The sequence below is a fragment of the Myotis brandtii genome, unplaced genomic scaffold (assembly GCF_000412655.1).
Source record: "Myotis brandtii unplaced genomic scaffold, ASM41265v1 scaffold365, whole genome shotgun sequence".
In the NCBI taxonomy this organism is placed as follows: Eukaryota; Metazoa; Chordata; class Mammalia; order Chiroptera; family Vespertilionidae; genus Myotis; species Myotis brandtii.
The window spans coordinates 357,413-378,411 of record NW_005364031.1 but is presented as its reverse complement, the minus strand read 5'-3'; the positions used below and the strand labels follow the sequence as shown (position 1 = coordinate 378,411).

The window sequence follows — 20,999 nt, the reverse complement described above, 5'->3', positions numbered from 1 at the left end:
TCTCATCGATGTTTCTAACTCTCTATCCCTCTACCTTCCTCTCTGTAAAAAATCGATAAAATATATTTTAAAAAAATTTTATGTATTTTTTACTATATGCTTGACATTGTTCTTTTCCATTTGTTTTCATACATTAATAGTCCAAACGCAGAAGTTCTTCAGTGTTTGCTGGAAAGCAGGGCTTCATCACCCTTCGAGACCTGTTTCGATGGGCTGAGAGATACCGATTGGCTGAGCAGACCAAGGAGGAGTATGACTGGCTACAGCACTTAGCCAACGATGGTATGCTTTCATTCATCTCTCAAACTGTGACATTCTATCAAACGTCAGCCTTTTTTCTTTATTTTTTATTAAAACAAACCTCACCCAAATTGTGATCAATATGTAGATTTTACTAGGTACTCCAGGAACTGAGTCTTCTCCCTTAATTTCCAACTGCTTTTGAAAGTGCTGTTATTTCTACAGGCCTCTGTGCTAATATGTTTTGGTTTCTTAGGTGTTCTCATTATTTCCTTCAGGTGGCCACATGTAAGAGTCAGGATATGGCCACAATACTGTTAGTTCTTTAGGCAGATGGTTGGTGATGTCTTTTGGACCATTTGTCTGCAATGTGGTGCCTGTGGAGAGGCGTGCTGTGCCTTAGAGTCAGAGAACTGACTGGTCAGATAATATCAGAGTTCTAAGAGAAGGCAGTGATGTCACTTGAGACTCAGGATTGATCATATTGGTTTAATCCATGGGAAGAATCTATATGTTCTTTATAATAGAAAATACTTCAGAATATTCTGACTTGAAAGGTGCTAATGAGTCCTTAATGGGTTAGTTAATAAGCAAGGTGAGTAAATAAAACTAGCCCATAAGAATTGTAATGTCTTTTCTTTCCTGATTAAGAATAGATAGAAGGAGGAACACATTTAAAAACAAACAAAAAACACCTTTTAAATTGAAATATAACCTATGGTAAAGTGGGTGAAACACTCTGTTATATCATGTACAGCTTGATATCATGTAAATCACTACCTAGGCCAATATTTAGAATACTAGTACCACAGAAGAGTCCTTCATGGCTCTTGTCGGTCTTACTTTCCTTGGAGGTAACCACTGTTTTGATATTGATCACCACTGATTGATTTTTCCTGTTCTTGAGCTTCATCTTAATAGTATCATGAAGTATGCATTCTGAGTCCGGCTTCTTTTCACTCTCTAATGTAAGATACAGCCATGTTGTTACATGTATCAGGACTTCATTTAAAAAAAAAATTGTTATAACCCTTTTATATGGAGATACCATAATATGTTTAGCCATTCTCTGGTTGATGTATATTTAGATCCACTGTTTAGCTATTATGAATAAAGATGCCTGAACATTGATGTCTATGTCTTTTGGTGCACAAGTGTTCATTTTTGTTTGAGTCTCCTTAGAAGTCATGTTGCTGGAGCATAAGGCAGCCATATGGTTAGGTGAGAGTTGCTATTGCTTTATATTCTCAGCATCCCTTGGTATTGACACTTGACGGTTCTTCATTTTTATTTATTTTTTAAGGTTATATGCTTCTGGCAGGCCGAGTCAGGAAACAGGAGGAGGTTGATGTGATTCAAGAAGTCCTTGAAAAACATTTCAAGAAAAAATTGTGTCCTCGATCCCTCTTTTCCAAAGAAAATGTCCTAAAATTGCTGAGTGAGTAGGCTAAAATATCCAGAGGAGAATGAATTGAGTTATACTCATATTAGAACCTAAATATTTATTCTACTTTTGATAGGTAAATTGTCTACTCAGAAATCCACATTGGAGTCCAAGTTCAGCCATATCGTGTGGACCGAGAGCATGCGGAGACTGGCTGTGCTGGTGGGAAGAGCGTTGAAATTCAGTGAACCAGTGCTGTTGGTTGGAGACACTGGGTAAAGTTCTGTGACAATAACTGGTTATGAGGGTTCAGTTCAATTCCATAGGATTACTTGAGTTATCTCTGAAGGACTCATCAGGAAAGCAATCTTTGTGTTTTTTTTAAGTTTTTTAAAATATATTTTATTGATTTTTTACAGAGAGGAAGGGAGAGGGATAGAGAGTTAGAAACATCGATGAGAAACATTGATCAGCTGCCTCCTGCACATCTCCCACTGGGGATGTGCCCGCAACCAAGGTACGTGCCCTTGACCGGAATCGAACCTGGGACCCTTCAGTCCGCAGGCCGACGCTCTATCCACTGAGCCAAACTGGTCAGGGTGTTTTTTTTTTTTTTTTTAATATATTTTATTGATTTTTTACAGAGAGGAAGGGAGAGGGATAGAGAGTTAGAAACATCGATGAGAAACATTGATCAGCTGCCTCCTGCACATCTCCCACTGGGGATGTGCCCGCAACCAAGGTACGTGCCCTTGACCGGAATCGAACCTGGGACCCTTCAGTCCGCAGGCCGACGCTCTATCCACTGAGCCAAACCGGTTTCGGCGAGGGTGATCTTTGTTTTTTCTTTTTCTTTTGTTATCTGTTCCCCCCCCCCCTTTTTTTTTTATGAAAAGGGCTGATTGGCGTTTAATTAATTTGTTGTCTTTTTAAAATTTTTTATTTAATCATCATTTGAGGATATTTGTCCTTTGATTTTTAGAGAAAGTGGAAGAGAGGGAAAGACAGAGAGAAGTATAATGTAAGAGAAACACATCAATTGGTTGCCTCTTGCAGGAGCCCTGACTAAGGCTTGGTCTGGGAGGAGTCTGCAACCGAAGTATGTGCCCTTGACCAAAATCGAACCTGGGACCTTTCAGTCCGCAGGCGATGCTTTATCGACTGAACCAAACCAGCTAGGGCTCTCCCTTTCTTAAGAAGCAATAAGGGATCTAATATTGTTTATTTTCCTCTACCTTTAGACCTTTGTGATGGAAAAGAATGGGTCTTATTTTTATTGATTGATTTAGAGAGAGGAAAGGAGAGAAATATTAATTTGTTGTTACACTTACGCATTCATTGGTTGATTCTTACCAAGGCAATTGAGCCCGAAACCTTGGAGTATCAGGATGATGCTCTAACCAACTGAACTACCCAGCCAGGGCTAATTTTTTTTCTATTCAATTATTTTAAACAGTGACATTTGTTTTATAGATTTGTATAGTTGAATAGCACATGAGTTAGTGTGTCTTGAAAGTCTGTAACGATTGGCTTTCTTTCCCATCCCTTGGTGGTGGTTGGTAGGAGTAGAAAAGGATCGAATTCATGCTATTTTGTGCCATTCTGGATAAGGAATATGGCAGGGTGCTGGTGTTTTGGGGAAGTAGGCCCCAGGCCAGGGGTACAGACATCCTGTGTTGGCCAGCAGTGTCTGCTGTTGCAGTGAGGCTCTCACCAGTGTCCCCCTCTTTTGCTGACTTGGTGTTTGTGGGTGTGTATTTAGAATTCATGCTCCTCGTTAATCTGGTGTGTATCTCTGACAGGTGTGGGAAAACGAGTATCTGTCAGGTGTTTGCAGCCTTGGCAAATCAGAAATTATACTCAGTCAACTGCCACTTACACATGGAGACTTCGGACTTCCTGGGCGGGCTGCGGCCGGTGAGACAGAAGCCAAAGGACAAGGTTTGTCCAATAGCAAATGATGTAACATTCTGTACATTCATTGGAAGGATGCAGTTAGCTCTGTGCCCTAGTCAACTGTGGAATTCCTGGTAGGGTTTTAATTCCAGGTTTGATATGTATCTTCTTATTTTCACTGGTCTGCAAGGGCCTCATGAGCATCCTGTTGTGTAGCATGTGTTCCTGGTTCTCAGACCTTTACTTTCTGGCAGAATGACCACTTCACTCCAGCAGACACCAGCTAGCTACATGTGTGTTGTCTTGTGGACACCTGGCCTTTAATTTCACCTTCTTTTCCAAATTGTAGGAAGAAATCGACACATCTCGGCTCTTTGAGTGGCACGATGGGCCTCTGGTTCTGGCCATGAAGGAGGGCAGCTTTTTCCTCTTGGATGAGATCTCACTGGCTGATGACTCTGTCCTGGAAAGACTCAACAGGTGCAGTCCCTGTGTTTGATGTTTTTGCTGGTCTTGTTTTTATAGATACTAATTTTTGTGCATAGTAGTGTTCCTCTTAGGTGCATAGTAAATATTTGAAAATAATAATGAGTTATTGCTTTTTTTGGCTTTAGAACTCGGGATCTCTTCTAAGGAGCCTGCTTTTCCTGTTTTACTGTTAATAATCGGGGAGATGGCTGGGCTAAAACAAATGAGGCTAAGTTAAAATTCTTTTTTAAGACAAATTATATGGCCAGTGTCTTAAATTTTTTTTGAAGAACTAGAATCAGCATCCTAGATATTATGGCTGTCAGGCCTCTCAAAACCTCAGACCAATATGAGTCTTGATGTATACCTATTTTTTTCTCTTTATTGAGGTACTAGAGGCCCGGTGCATGAAATTCGTGCACAGGTAGGGTCCCTAGGCTTGGCCAGCGATCAGGGCCAATCAGGTTCCCCGCCTCCTTGCCTCCTTTCATCACTGCCAATGTGCTGCCACTGTTCGATTCCCCACCTCTCCGCCTCCTCCTTCCCTCACTGCCAGCGTACTGCCACCGTGTGATTCCCCACCTACCTGCCTCCTTCCCTCGCTCCCTCAGTGCCCTACCACCACCGCTGGTCCCCCACCATGTTCTGTGCCGCCCCCTGATGGTCAGCGCATGTCATAGCGAGTGATTGAACTCCCGGTCGAACTCCCAACGGGACAATTGGCATATCAGACCTTTATATATACAATACATAAGAGAAGATAAAGTTACTCTTAGGTGGAAATCTGAGAAGTTCCTTCAAAAATTTAAATCCACTTTAAGCTTTGTTAAAGGCAAACACTATTGTACTCAGTGCTTTTTTTTTTTTTTTTTTTTTTATACTGTCTTCCTGAGGGCAAGTTGCTTCTTCAGTGAAACCATGTTTGCAGTTTTACCGTTGGGACCCTATTCCTTTGGTATGTACTGTACTGACTTGTGGCCTCCTCCCCCACTTTTCCCAATCTTTCTTCCTTTTAGATATTGATAACATAAATGTACAGAAAAATGTTTAAGGAAATAAATAAGGCAAAATATTTTAGAGTAATAATATTAAGTCCAAGTAATCCTATTACTGATGGCATCGAATGCTAATTGTAAGAAATTCTAACCAAAGCATTTGTTTGTTTTGGAAGTGTTTGAAACAAGTGTCAAGAAAATTATTGATGTTTAATATTGACCTTATAAATATAACTCTCATTTTCAACCCTTTTGCTGTAAGATTTAAAATGAATAAAATGAAATCCTAGAATAAAAGATTTTATATGATATTTAATAGAAACATTGATCAGCTGCCTCCTGCACGCTCCCCACTGGGGATGTGCCCGCAACCAAGGTACGTGCCCTTGACCGGAATCGAACCTGGGACCCTTCAGTCCGCAGGCCGACGCTCTATCCACTGAGCCAAACTGGTCAGGGTGATCTTTGTTTTTTCTTTTTCTTTTGTTTTCTGTTTTTTTCCCTCCCTCCTTTTTTTTTTTTATGAAAAGGGCTCATTGGCGTTTAATTAATTAGTTGTCTTTTTAAAATTTTTTATTGAATCATCATTTGAGGATATTTGTCCTTTGATTTTTAGAGAAAGTGGACGAGAGGGAAAGACAGAGAGAAGTATAATGTAAGAGAAACACATCAATTGGTTGCCTCTTGCAGGAGCCCTGACTAAGGCTTGGTCTGGGAGGAGTCTGCAACCGAAGTATGTGCCCTTGACCAAAATCGAACCTGGGACCTTTCAGTCCGCAGGCGATGCTTTATCGACTGAACCAAACCAGCTAGGGCTCTCCCTTTCTTAAGAAGCAATAAGGGATCTAATATTGTTTATTTTCCTCTACCTTTAGACCTTTGTGATGGAAAAGAATGGGTCTTTTAAAAATTTTTATTGATTGATTTAGAGAGAGGAAAGGAGAGAAATATTAATTTGTTGTTACACTTACGCATTCATTGGTTGATTCTTACCAAGGCAATTGAGCCCGAAACCTTGGAGTATCAGGATGATGCTCTAACCAACTGAACTACCCAGCCAGGGCTAATTTTTTTTCTATTCAATTATTTTAAACAGTGACATTTGTTTTATAGATTTGTATAGTTGAATAGCACATGAGTTAGTGTGTCTTGAAAGTCTGTAACGATTGGCTTTCTTTCCCATCCCTTGGTGGTGGTTGGTAGGAGTAGAAAAGGATCGAATTCATGCTATTTTGTGCCATTCTGGATAAGGAATATGGCAGGGTGCTGGTGTTTTGGGGAAGTAGGCCCCAGGCCAGGGGTACAGACATCCTGTGTTGGCCAGCAGTGTCTGCTGTTGCAGTGAGGCTCTCACCAGTGTCCCCCTCTTTTGCTGACTTGGTGTTTGTGGGTGTGTATTTAGAATTCATGCTCCTCGTTAATCTGGTGTGTATCTCTGACAGGTGTGGGAAAACGAGTATCTGTCAGGTGTTTGCAGCCTTGGCAAATCAGAAATTATACTCAGTCAACTGCCACTTACACATGGAGACTTCGGACTTCCTGGGCGGGCTGCGGCCGGTGAGACAGAAGCCAAAGGACAAGGTTTGTCCAATAGCAAATGATGTAACATTCTGTACATTCATTGGAAGGATGCAGTTAGCTCTGTGCCCTAGTCAACTGTGGAATTCCTGGTAGGGTTTTAATTCCAGGTTTGATATGTATCTTCTTATTTTCACTGGTCTGCAAGGGCCTCATGAGCATCCTGTTGTGTAGCATGTGTTCCTGGTTCTCAGACCTTTACTTTCTGGCAGAATGACCACTTCACTCCAGCAGACACCAGCTAGCTACATGTGTGTTGTCTTGTGGACACCTGGCCTTTAATTTCACCTTCTTTTCCAAATTGTAGGAAGAAATCGACACATCTCGGCTCTTTGAGTGGCACGATGGGCCTCTGGTTCTGGCCATGAAGGAGGGCAGCTTTTTCCTCTTGGACGAGATCTCACTGGCTGATGACTCTGTCCTGGAAAGACTCAACAGGTGCAGTCCCTGTGTTTGATGTTTTTGCTGGTCTTGTTTTTATAGATACTAATTTTTGTGCATAGTAGTGTTCCTCTTAGGTGCATAGTAAATATTTGAAAATAATAATGAGTTATTGCTTTTTTTGGCTTTAGAACTCGGGATCTCTTCTAAGGAGCCTGCTTTTCCTGTTTTACTGTTAATAATCGGGGAGATGGCTGGGCTAAAACAAATGAGGCTAAGTTAAAATTCTTTTTTAAGACAAATTATATGGCCAGTGTCTTAAATTTTTTTGAAGAACTAGAATCAGCATCCTAGATATTATGGCTGTCAGGCCTCTCAAAACCTCAGACCAATATGAGTCTTGATGTATACCTATTTTTCTCTCTTTATTGAGGTACTAGAGGCCCGGTGCATGAAATTCGTGCACAGGTAGGGTCCCTAGGCTTGGCCAGCGATCAGGGCCAATCAGGTTCCCCGCCTCCTTGCCTCCTTTCATCACTGCCAATGTGCTGCCACTGTTCGATTCCCCACCTCTCCGCCTCCTCCTTCCCTCACTGCCAGCGTACTGCCACCGTGTGATTCCCCACCTACCTGCCTCCTCCTTCCCTCGCTCCCTCAGTGCCCTACCACCACCGCTGGTCCCCCACCATGTTCTGCGCCGCCCCCTGATGGTCAGCGCATGTCATAGCGAGTGATTGAACTCCCGGTCGAACTCCTGAGGGGACACTTTGCATATTAGCCATATATATATATATGGCTATAGATAGTAATTTGCATATCATAAAATGCACTCATTTAAAATGTATACTTCAATGAGTTTTAGTAAATCTACTGTTTTGCAACCACCACAATCCAGTTATTTAGTTTTACAACAATTCCATCATCTCAGTAGGATCCCTCATGCCCATTTAAAGTTTCTCTCTGATGCCACTTACTGCTACTAATCTATTTGTTGTCTCTAGATTTGTCTTTTCAGGACATTTCATGTAAATGGTCTCATTTTGCATTAATATTTTGAGCTTCATCTATGTTGTAGCCTGTTAGTAGTTTGTGTCTTTTTATTCCTAATAGTGTTTCATTGTGTGAAGGCACCATATTTTTATCCATTCACCACTTGGTGGCATTGAGAGTGTTTCTACTTTTATGAATAATGCTGCCATGAACATGTGCATGCAACACTCTTATTTTTAAAACAAATGCTGCAATAGCATAAGTGGAAAAGGGAGTTCTTTTTCTTTTAATCAGAACTATTGTTCATCACACAGCTATTAGATAATGAGGCATTTTAAAATATGTTGTAGGAAACCATTAACTAAAGTGAAAGCTCAGCAGAGGAGATAACTTTCTTTTTCCTTTTTTTAAGTTAGTTTTTTAAAAAAATATATTTTTATTGGCTTCATAGAGGAAGATAGAGGGAGAGAAATAGAAACATCAGTGACGAGAGAGAATCATTGATCGGCTGCTCCCTGCACATGCCACACTGGGGATCGAGCCTGCAACCCAGGCATGTGCCCTGATCGGGAATCGAACCATGACCTCCTGCTTCACAGGTCAATGCTCAACCACTGAGCCAGGCTGGCTGGGCTCTTTTTCCCTTTTCAAGAGCATTGAAGACCACAAAATAGGAAGATTATGTAATAAGCCTTTTTTATCTTATCTTCAATTTTTTCTGTCTTTTAGTGTCCTTGAAGTAGAAAAGTCTCTGGTATTAGCAGAAAAAGGCAGCCTAGAGGACAAGGAAAATGAAGTAGAGCTGTTGACTGCTGGGAAAAAATTCCGTATCTTAGCAACCATGAACCCTGGGGGCGACTTTGGAAAAAAAGAGGTATAACTATGTTCTTGAAGTATACTTTTTTTTTTTTTACTTTTTGACCATATCTTGTTGGCACCCTTAAATGCATAATGTAAAAATACATTTGGAATTTTTATGTTGGGTATAAACTGGGTAAAAGGTAAAAATCAAGAAAGATTTTAGGATTATTATAAGGTTGAAAAATAATTCTGACAGATAAACATTTTTTTATTTGACATCTCACTTTGCGTATATGCCTGAAATTTCATTCTTCCAGTTATTTTCACAGTTCTTTACATATGTTACTGTAATAAATTCTCACAAGACTCTGAGAAAGTTAATCTACTTTTGTGGATGAGAAAAGCTGAGACCGAAATTTATCTCCACCTCTGCTTCTACAGTCTACTCCCTTAAACACGAGTGTGCTTTATGAGTGATTTTAAAGTCCCAAAAAAGAAATGCCAGCCAAGAACCTCTTTTGGTTTTGCAGGTGGAACATGTATATCTGTTCTCTAAAGCAGCGGGCACCAACCTTTCGGACCTCACGGAACACCGGTTGGCGACCATTGCTCTAAAGCAGTGGTTCTCAACCTGTGGGTCGAGACCCCTTTGGGGGTTGAACGACCCTTTCACAGGGGTCACCTAAGACCATCGGAAAACACATATATAATTACATATTGTTTTTGTGATTAATCACTATGCTTTAATTATGTTCAATTTGTAACAATGAAAATACATCCTGCATATCAGATATTTACATTACGATTCATAACAGTAGCAAAATTGCAGTTTTGAAGTAGCAACGAAAATAATTTTTTTTTAAACGTTTTGTTGATTTTTTACAGAGAGGAAGGGAGAGGGACAGAGAGTTAGAAACATCGATGAGAGAGAAACTTCCATCAGCTGCCTCCTGCACACCTCCCACTGGGGATGCGCCCGCAACCAAGGTATATGCCCTTGACCGGAATCGAACCTGGGGCCCTTCAGTCCACAGGCCGACGCTCTATTTACTGAGCCAAACCGGTCAGGGCACAGTGAAAATAATTTTATGGTTGGGGGTCACCGCAACATGAGGAACTGTATTAAAGGGTCGCGGCATTAGGAAGGTTGAGAACCACTGCAAAGGGTTCTGTGGGTCACCTCAGAATGTTACAAAGAAAAGGCTGCAGATGGTTTCTTCTCTTTGGAGGAGAGTGTTAGGATCCAGCTAGGATCTAAACATCTTAAGTCCTGGGATTTTAGGCTCAAAAAGCTTCTCAGTGGAGGAGTCTGCATTTTGTGTGGGGTCCTGGTCTGTTAAGAAAATGGTGGTGCAGTGGCAGGTCAGGGATGCTGAGAAGAACCAGGAGTTGAAAGCAATTCATATTCTTGGTAACTTGGTGGGTACTTGTAATGCAGACATGATATTTTGGGCCTAATTTTCCTTGGTACCATAAGAAGGAAGATTACATCATTGGGCCTCAAGAAATGTTCTGAAGAGAAGAAATAAAATACACCAGAGTTTAAAAAAAACTGGTTCTTTGGCAAGTGGAAATAGCACAGAGGAGATGATTTCAAGGTTGTGTATGTGACTTGCCTGTCCGGTTAGCTTAAGTTTTACTTAGCCAAAGATTGCCAACTTTTATTTTGCATGTCTAGCAAAGAGATAGGATTCTGAACACCTGAGGCATTTCTTATCTAGGCTGATGATGCGGAACACTCTTGTGTTCCCTGCGTCTTTATTTTTATTTACTTTTTATTGATTGATTTTAGATGGAGGAGGGGAGGTAAAGAGAGAGAACATTGATTTGTTGTTCCACTTATTTATGCATTCATTGGTTGCTTCTTGTATGTGCCCTGATTGGAGATCGAACCTGCAACCTTGGCGTACCGGGACGATGGTCTAACCAACTGAGCTACCCGGACAACTCTGGGTCTTCATTGAGTGCTCCTGGTCCTGCTGTGGTAGACTAGACAGTGGATGGAGTTTATTGTCAAGTAAAAGGAAAGTGATGATAAACAGAGAACTACATGCATATGCCATTGCAAACTTTTGTGAATGCAGGTTAACTGACCTAGGGAAAGGGTAAGAAGGGTAAGAGGAATCAGGGTAGAGGCCCTAAGACTGGAGGGACTAAACAATTGTTTATTACACAGCAGGTAAAATATATACCTCATAATTGTACTCTGAGCCACATAGAAGCTATCTCTTTCTACTTCAGACAGTTCTCCCTATGGGAAGATAGCATTATTTTCTCTAAAGCATTGGTTATGTAACTACAGGTAAAATAAAGGAATGGTCTTTGCTTGGGGGAAGGTGTTCAGGATAGGGAGTTGTCCAGATGGGCTCGAGTCCTATTTGTACCACTTAAACTCTACATGACTTTGGAGCTCTGTACCATGTCTATCAAGAAAGTGATGGGTTGAAAAGTGTGGTGGAGATTAATGAGATAACATGGAAGTAGCCAGGACAAAGTAAGTCTTCAGTAAATTGCAACTAGTAGTTGAGGTAATAAAAGAAGCATCTGGTACTTGCCAGACTAACAGCTAATATTTTTTGAAACGATTTGTTTTCTAGCTTTTCTCAAAGGTATTACATTCACATTGCAGTTTGTGTTCCTTACAGCTGTCTCCTGCCTTAAGAAACCGGTTTACAGAAATATGGTGCCCTCAGAGCACAAACCGTGAAGATTTAAAACAGATAATCAGCAGTAATCTTCGTCCAGGATTGTCTCTGGGCAGAATAGATCATAAAGGTGAGAGTTTTTAGGTGGTGGTGGTAATGGGATGGAGGGGCTGTGTGTTGAAAGTGAGAGATGTGGTATAGAACATTAGCAGTATGTATATATGGTGTATTATAAGGAGAAGGGGAGTTAGAGAAATAGGAACAAAATAGACCTAAGGAAATGATACTAACCTATTACCATCTATTAGATTGTCCCTTCTTCCCATTGCCTCCTTCACCAGGGTTGTTAAATTCTACCTTATTGTTTCACCTGTAACGATGATGAAAATTTTATTTAAATTTTAGTCATTTTCACCTTTAGAAAATGTTCATAGAATTTTATTTCTGTTGTTAATCCTCACCCAAGGATATTTTTTTCGATTGATTTTTAGAGAGAGTGGAAGGGAAGGGGAAGAGAGAGAGAGAGAGAGAGAAAAATTTCGATGAGAGAGACACATCGATTGGTTGCCTCCCACTCATGCCCCAACTGGGACTGGGGATCAAACCTGCAACCCAGGTACATGCCCCTCTGTTATGTGGTCTGATGCTCTAACCACTGGGAACACTGGCCAGGACTAGAAAATGTTCATGGAATTTTAAACCGCATTTCTTTAGTTGTCACCAGCTAATTTATAATTATTAAAAAATATTTTATGAAAAATTTCAAACATAAGGAAAATAGAATAGTATTAAAAAAAACTCCCACATGCGTAAACCTAGATTTAACAGTTCTTAAGATATCCAGTAAGAGTCAAAACATTTATGTGGTTCCTTTTTTTTAGAGTTCTTAGTTTATTAATCCTCTAATGAAAAATCTACACAATCACCACAGATAACATCACTGAAGAACCTTTACTCCTTTTTGCCAGCTCCAACACTGGCCTTTGTGCTCCCTCTGACTTTCTTCATTCTGTTCTTGTGTTCCTTTCTCTGCTTTTTGAGGTTTTCTTCTTATACAAGGCCATGTCTTGCAAGTCTTATGTTTGGGTTCATTTTTCCTTGCGGAATCACAAATCATGCCAAAGCCAGGATGGGTTTGCCACCATCAAAATATGTTCTGAATTCAGATGCAAAGATGACATCTGGTTTGGTCTCATACATTTTGACTAATTTTTCCTGAATTTCTGTGTTAGCTACTATTGCCTTCCAAGGGTGAAGGACGTCAATGGCTGTTTCCACTGAAATAGTCTGTTGGTCAGGAACTTCCTGATCCAGATAATTACTGTGTTGTTCATGATGGTGGCCAGTCTCCAAGCAGCCAGGGAGGAAGAGCATGGGGTTTTTTTTTTTTAATTGAGCCTAGATTGATTTGATATATATATATTTAAAAATTTTTATTAGGATACGATTGACATACAACATATTAGTTTCAGGGGTACAACATAATAATTTGATAATTGTATGTATTGTGAAATGATCACCACAGTAACTATAGTTAATGTCTGTCACCATGATATATATATATATATATATATATACATGTATCCTTGAGTTATTTCTAAAAGTGGAAATGAAGATCTTCAGAGATCCCATTAATTATGGCCAGCTTCTCTGGAATGATGTTCGTATTCCCAATGCTGTCAGCAGCTTAGCCTGCTTGGCATAGTCCTTCCAACATGGAGTTTTCATTTTTAAATCTCTTATTTTATCCTGGTTAATTTAATGGATATTCCAAAATTCCATTTTCTTTCATTATTAGCGACATGGAACATTTAAAATATGTCTGGCATATTTTAAAAGAAATATTAATCATCTTATATGTTAGTATTCATTATGTATTTTTGGATAATATTCTTTATTACATTTATCACATAGGTTTCTATATTATGTTACCTCTTAATATTTGTTGTAAAAAATACATGAACCCATCTACTTTATCACTGGTGATCTTCTTTCTGTTTAATAGTCATGGTTTAATTCTTCACTAACAATGGATAAAGTTACCCATTTTTTATTAAGTCCTTGATGTACCTCAAATTTATTTCACTGAAATGTGGATCCAAGTACTCATTGTTCGTAGACTTTTTAAGTTCCTTTTAAAGATTTGTGGGTTTTTTTCTAATTAGTATTTTTTCTGACCAATTAGTTTTCTTCTAACCAATTCTCAGTGTAGCCTTGAAGAATGTTGTTGAATAGTCTGTTTATATTATAGCAGTGTGGATTCCTCCTCATCATATTTTCTTTTTTAGAAAATATTCTATGGCATTTATACTTTTTAGGTAGATGTTTACTATTTATTTCATAAGTTATATATAGAGTGTTCTACTAAATTTAATTGGCCTTGCTTTCATCTATATATAACTGCTTAAGTAGTTTATTTTCAAATATTTTACAGCATGAAATTATAAGTAGAATAGCCATTTAAATACCTAAATAATGAAATAAAATGTATGAATTTTGTAATTTACTGAATTCTGATTGTTGCATTGATTTAAGAATTTAAGAAAACCAAAAGCCTGAACATTTAGGCCCTAAAAATGTGGGATTTCCCATTCCAGGGAATCATTTTATAATATAGTAAAATTTGTATATTTTTCTAAGATCTTTATGTCTTAACTTCAAAATTGTGTCTGAATATGAACCAAATGAATATTTCTTTGAGTTTTCAGAGTGTAACTTTCTAGACTATAATACCCATGTATTTTTGTAAAACATTTTTGTATGTGTAGAATTATATTTATGACCCCTCTGGAATGCAATAAGAGCTATGGAATCCCCCCCTTAGAAGAAACATTAATGTGAATTCACAGAGATTTGCAGATAATCCACAGATTATAGAGTCACTTTAGGCCATCTGTTGGCCCCAGATTACAAGCCCCCTGTTTTGGGTGTTCCTAAGTGGTAAATACTTGCTTCCTTGTGTTGTAGGGGCTGACATAGCTGAGGTGATGCTGGATTTCATTGACTGGCTGACCCACCAGGAATTTGGCCGAAGGTGTGTGGTCAGTATCAGAGATATCCTGTCCTGGGTTAACTTCATGAACACAATGGGGGAGGAAGCTGCTTTGAAAAGGCCAGAGACCATCTCCACTGTGACAACTTTTGTCCATGCTGCATGCCTGGTGTACATAGATGGAATAGGTTCAGGTATGTTGTCTGTTAGCTGGTGGAACAAGGGGTTAGGGTAAAGCGGAGGATGAAATAGAGCAAGTCCAGACCTCTTACCCAGATACTTTATAGAATCACTTATTCTAACAAAATGGCTTTTTTGTGTGCCCTTACTCCAAGGCACAAAATGGCTTTCCTTTTCTTTCTACTCTTTTTGAGATGTGGTTGGTATAAAAGATATGCCAAAAACTTCTCATTACTTATAGGCAAAGGACTTAGTAAACATGAAGTGGTGATTCTGAATAGAAAGAAGACTGTTAGAAATGCCCTTGCTCCTGAAGGACTGGATAATTTTTTTTTAATATCTATATCTTACTGATTTTTTACAGAGAGGAAGGGAGAGGGATAAAGAGTTAGAAACATTGATGAGAGAGAAACATTGATCAGCTGCCTCCTGCACACTCCCTACTGGGGATGTGCCTGCAACCAAGGTACATGCCCTTGACCGGAATTGGACCTGAGACCCTTCATTCCGCTGGCAGATGCTCTATCCACTGAGCCAAACCTGTCAGGGCTGGATAATTCTTAACATGAATGGTTATTTATAGCTAATGGGCCTGAATCCTTTATTAGTTTGTTTTATTTTGAGTATGAAGATTAGAGATATAAATCAAAATGACCAGTACTCTTATCTCCATGCTGATCTATCATGGAGTGCCTGGAGCGCTTTACTGAATAAGTTGCTGCTGAATTGATCTGTAAATTGTGGGGAGAGGTTAGTTGTATTTCTGCTGTAATTCAGCGAGGGGCTTTGTTTCCCCAGGAAACTGCCCTAGAGCTCCTGCTGAATGGTTGTGAAGCTTGGTGTTGTGCTGTTGTTTGATGGACTGATCTTCTGTCTTTTAGGAGTCACTTCCTCTGGGTTTGGTACAGCCCTCTTGGCTCGCAAAGAATGTCTGAAATTCCTAATCAAGAAACTTTCCAAGATAGTCCGACTTACAGAATGTCAGAAAAATGAATTAAAGATTTATGACAGGCTCAAGGCCAAGGAATTCACTGGGATAGATAATCGTTGGGGAATTCATCCATTTTTTATACCAAGAGGTAAGGATGATTGTAAATAAATGAAGATTCTCTTCTTATATATCATAGGTACTTGACTTTTACTATGACTTTTTGTTTTATTGTATCATACTAATCATGATTTTTGAACTAGTTATCTGAATTAGAATCTGACTTGGCATACCCTTAATTGTGAGTAGTTAACATGTGAGTTGGCATGTAAAGTAGGGAAAAATATAGTTTTAATCTATGAATAAATTGTCTTGTAAAAATGCATTTGTTGATTATTTGGTGCTCAAAAGAAGAGCTTTCCTATAGTAACAATTGAGTCCATATATTCCAACTATAGAAACACTTAAAAAAAATAGTTTTGCAAATCCTTGAGGGCAGGTTTGTATCACTTAACTGTCTCTGGCATCTGATATGCAGCCTAGCAGTCAGTCATAGGCATCCAGAAAATGTGTTGATTGAGTGAATGGATGAACAAATGATTGATTAAATGGAAAATGCAGGTGATGCATCCTGAATTGTCTTGGTGGCCTAAAAACCTTGGATGAAATTGTTTAATATGGCACCACCTATCCTATATGTCTAGTTTACACTTGACTTTTAGAAAACTACCTACTTATAAAGGTAAATTGTACAAGTACCTGCAGTATTTCCAGGTATAGGTTGTGATAGGTCCAGCTTTCCTATGTGGTAGTTATATGTATAGGTAGAAGAGATGGAGAGATTTGTGCAGTAGACACAATTAAGGAACGTATGCTTCTGGCTATTCCGCTAAAGCATTTTATGGGCCCCAAAGTGGGGAAATGTTGAAATAGGGCTAAGCATTTTCACCACAGATGGCATCTCACTTACTGATAGTCCACTTGGTGGATTCTCATAATCTTGGGTTGACGTGTGTATATGATTTGGTGATGTCCAGCTTAAATATGTGGATTTTTTTTTCCTCCTCTTAAGGACCTATCCTTCACAGGAATAACATTGCGGACTATGCACTCAGTGCTGGCACCACAGCTATGAATGCCCAGAGGCTCTTAAGAGCTACAAAACTGAACAAACCCATTCTCCTGGAGGGCTCCCCTGGTGTGGGCAAGACGAGTTTGGTGGGAGCATTAGCAAAGGCTTCGGGCAACACTCTTGTTCGAATCAACTTGTCAGAGCAGACGGTAAGCTCAGTAGTCCTACAGCTCATGAGGACAAGTATAGGGAGTAATGTTTGTATCTGCTTATAATCTCCTAATCAGGAAGAGTGATGACATTTTCAGTATCCCAAATACTTCATGGCTATGAAAGACCACAACACGTGACCTTCCAAAATAATTATTTTGAATTCATTAATAGCTGACATATGTAATAATATTCACTCTGCTTTATTCTAACTCTTTTGAGAATTACCCACTTCAGTATTTATTGTAATACTAGAGGCCCAGTGCACGTGCACTGGTGGGGTCCCTTGGCCTGGCCTGCGCCCTCTTACAATCCAGGACCCCTCGAGGGACGTTGGAGAGCCGGTTTCGGCCCGATCCCTGCAGGCCAGGCTGAGGGACCCCACTGGCGCACGAATCCGTGCATCCGGCCTCTAGTATGCACATAAGATCTTTGGTTAATCTCTTCCCGCCTTTCCCCCTCCCCTCTTCCCTCTGAGATTCATCAGTCTGTTCTATGTTTCCATGCCTGTGCGTTGAGCATCTGCCCCCTGGTGGTCATTGCGCATCATAGCTGCTGGCTGGTTGGCTAGTCACTTTGGCTTTTATATATATAGATAACCTCTTTTTATTTTTGTCCTTTCTAAAGTAAAAGTTAGTAGAAATAAAATGATCTTTAAACAACCTTATGAAAATGTGTAAAAGAGATGACAAATTAAATGAGAATCTCTTGGAATGGGGTCTGAGAGCAGGGCCTGGGTATTATTGTTAGTTTTTATTTTATTTTTTTTTTGGTGTGTTTTTTAAAGCTTGCCAATTAGTTTCCAAGTATAGCCATAGTTGAGAACTACTGATGTGGAGCTCCAGCTCCAATTGATGGATACTTGGCGCACTGTGATGAGAAGGTTCTTGGGGCATGTCTGGGATCCTGGTAAAGAATGCTGGGAGTAATTAGTTCTGTCTTGGGAGTAAGAAGGAAAAGTGGCACAAAGCACAAGTATTTATCATTTTAGATTTTAGTTCTTGGGATCTAATTTTTATGTAATTTTGGCTTTTTCTCACTTCTTCCCTTCCCAAAGGACATCACAGACCTGTTTGGAGCAGATCTACCTGTTGAAGGTGGCAAGGGAGGAGAGTTTGCCTGGCGTGATGGCCCCCTGCTGGCAGCTCTGAAGGCCGGCCACTGGGTTGTGTTGGATGAGGTGAGGAGATTGTCCACCATGCCGAGGATGGGATGCCAAGTGTGAAGAGCAGTGAGACTTTTCATAGCTCTAGGGCATTTCTCAGTGGATGATCATGCTGTTGCCTATTAAAGACAAATTCTCTAATGAGAAGAATCCTCCATGGTTTCTTTTAAAGAATAAAAATAGTCACTTGTCAGCACAAATAGCAGCCCCTCTCTATTTATAACCTACAAGCTATCCTGCTTTTGTAAGGTAATCTCCAGAGAATAACTGCCTCTTCACTCGTGTTTTCTTGTAGTCTCTGACAGGCTTGCTGTTTGTATTTTATGGGTATTTTACTGTGTCAAGCACCTCATGTTTCATCAGTGCAACAGAGCCTGTGGAAAGTTATCTTAAGAACACACGTACAAAAATAGTGAGAAGATAATCCGTGTTATATGTGTATATTGGATAAATTAATGACCAGAAGAACAGAGCATGTTATGAGACCTGTGCTAACTGCTGAATCTCAGTGACTGGCAGGCAACTTGAGAAAGGAAAAGTGATACACAAAAATAAAAAATCTAAGGTTGTGACTAAAGGAGTCAAATCAGTTTGGGATGTGCCGTGTTCATGCTAATTTAGGAAAAGGCTAAGAAGTAGTAGTGGAGCTTAAATTATTAGAGTGATGAAAGTGCTACAGATGAAACCTGACATAGGCCCAGCTGGTTCCCTGAGTTCAGACCCCTTTGGTCAGAGGGTGTGCTGAGCATTCCTTTTCTGCAGAGCTGCTTCCTGCTTACTAGAGATACTAAGGAGAGAGTTGTTTCCGCCTCCCCCCCACCCTCCCCAAAGATTTTTTGGAAAAGGATATGTGATAGAATATTCATTATCCAGGAAAAAAGAATGCCTAGTTTTAAAGCTTAAGACTTCTGACCATATTCCAATTGGATGGAAATGCATCTAGGGACCACAAGGGACTGGACTTGCAATCATACTTCACATCTTTTAGAACCTCACAAGTTGGAAATATACAGAGGAGTTTGTGCGCGTGTAAATATGACATTTGAAATTGTAATGTAGTTTGTGTTTGCCCATTTGAATTTTATTGATTCACATTTTCCCAATTGAAATTTTCCATGTTACCTAAAACCACTCATACTTTCCATCCCTGAGCTCTGAACTCAGCATCTGAAGACCTCCATTCAGCTCTGTTCATTTGTGGCACAAAATCCTTGTATTCATTCTTGTTCACAAAACTGTTAGTGAAAGTTAGCGATGTAGATCCATTTTATGTAGTTTATATCATGATTTTTAGGCCCATTTGGAGATTATTCAGTATTTGAGCTGAGAAAGATATTTACTTACCTAAGTATGTAGAGAGCTATCTTGCCTCATCTTTTAAAATCCCAGAGTACAAAAAAGATATATCTATGTATTGGCAAGTTTTTCTTGTAAGCTATGATTTATGAAGTAGGTCAGTATGGGTGCACATAATAGATACAGTTTAAATTTAGAGAAGACTTTAACTGCTTTTTGAAAAATTCAGCCTTAATACTTATTTAGTTTACTTAAATATTGATAATTTATATACATAAAATCCAACATGTATATGAAAGACTAGTAGGATGAATACACATTAATCCATCACTCAGTTTAAGAAATAGGATGTTTCCAATACTTTTTGAGCTTCCTCTTACTGAAAATAACACTATCTTTTGTGCATATTATCCCTCTGCTTTTCGTTATATTTACACTGCATATATAACACATGTGTGTATTTTCTTCTCCAAATAGCTCAACCTGGCTTCTCAGTCTGTATTGGAAGGACTCAATGCTTGTTTTGACCACCGAGGAGAAATCTATATTCCTGAGTTAGGAATGAGCTTTCAAGTACAGCATGAAAAGACAAAGATTTTTGGTTGTCAAAATCCCTTTAGACAAGGAGGCGGGAGGAAAGGCTTGCCCAGGTCTTTCCTTAACAGATTCACTCAGGTGAGATATCCTGTTATACAGAGACCACATGTGGAGTGTTGGGAGTGGTAAGACTGCTTGCTGAAATATAGTTGTTAGGATGTCCTCTATGAGAATGAGGGAGAATTAGTTTAAAGATTTGTTTTTCAAGTCCATGTCTATATGATGAATATCAATGCAACTGCTTTCCATTATCATTTTTCTTCTGGTGTGAATCCCTTGTTTATGTCCGAGAGGACCTGGTTTATTTTCAGTTGGAGGAGAGTAAGGTCACCACTTTCTGTAGGATTCTATTACTGTTCTCAGGATTAAGGCCAGCGTAAACCTTTTCAAGTGTCTACATGATCTATGAAAACATTACAAGAATTTTATAATGAAAACAATGCATTTTAATTAAAGAAAAGTCAGAACAGAAAACTACCATGAAGAATTAAAAATCCAGTATTCTCCATACCAAAGTCAACTATAATTCATATTTGGTATATTTTCTTACTGCCTTTATTCACATTTGCAGAGATAGTAGAGAGCAAGAGAGGGCCAGCATATGCTCAATTATTTTAACATCTGTTTTTTAAAGTTTGGCTAATCTAGAGGTTTGGAAATGGCTGTAGATGTTAGCTTTATTTAATGTCCCTGTCCCTTGATAATTAAGAATTTCCTAAGTATCTTCTGAGAATAGTTTATTATGAAAAATTTCAGATATTGAAAAGCTGAACAGATTTATATGTTCATATAAATTCAGAATTTTGGTAGGAAATTTTAAAAAATATACTAAAAAATGAATTGCATATATCTTTTTTTCTTTAGTTGAGTGGAGCTAACAGAAAAAAACCCCAGTTGCTTTATATTTCAAAAAATATACTAAAAAATGAATTGCATATATCTTTTTTCCTTTAGTTGAGTGGAGCTAACAGAAAAAACCCCCAGTTGCTTTATATTTCAACGAGAGGCCCGGTGCACAAAAATTTGTGCACTCGGAGTGTGGGGGGGGTCCCTCAGCCTGGCCTGTGCCCTCTTGCAATCTGGGACCCCTCGGGGATGTCCACCTGCTGGCTTAGGCCCGTTCCCTGGGGGATTGGGCCTAAGTTGGCAGTCAGACATCCCTCTGGCAGCCCGGCAGCCCT

The 20,999-nt window shown here is 39.4% G+C and overlaps 1 protein-coding gene across 1 annotated transcript in view; it reads left to right on the top strand.

Moving 5' to 3' along the window:
- MDN1 (midasin AAA ATPase 1) overlaps nucleotides 1–20,999 on the top strand; it is a 148,866-nt gene that overhangs the window by 47,104 nt on the left and 80,763 nt on the right. The window contains exons 28-38 of the mRNA XM_014544467.1: nucleotides 1,544–1,678; nucleotides 1,761–1,899; nucleotides 3,427–3,565; nucleotides 3,870–4,000; nucleotides 8,662–8,806; nucleotides 11,379–11,508; nucleotides 14,346–14,564; nucleotides 15,432–15,629; nucleotides 16,551–16,759; nucleotides 17,818–17,940; nucleotides 19,699–19,896. Of these exons, the coding sequence (XP_014399953.1) occupies nucleotides 1,544–1,678; nucleotides 1,761–1,899; nucleotides 3,427–3,565; nucleotides 3,870–4,000; nucleotides 8,662–8,806; nucleotides 11,379–11,508; nucleotides 14,346–14,564; nucleotides 15,432–15,629; nucleotides 16,551–16,759; nucleotides 17,818–17,940; nucleotides 19,699–19,896 (1,766 nt within the window). The remainder of the gene's footprint in view (nucleotides 1–1,543; nucleotides 1,679–1,760; nucleotides 1,900–3,426; nucleotides 3,566–3,869; nucleotides 4,001–8,661; nucleotides 8,807–11,378; nucleotides 11,509–14,345; nucleotides 14,565–15,431; nucleotides 15,630–16,550; nucleotides 16,760–17,817; nucleotides 17,941–19,698; nucleotides 19,897–20,999) is intronic.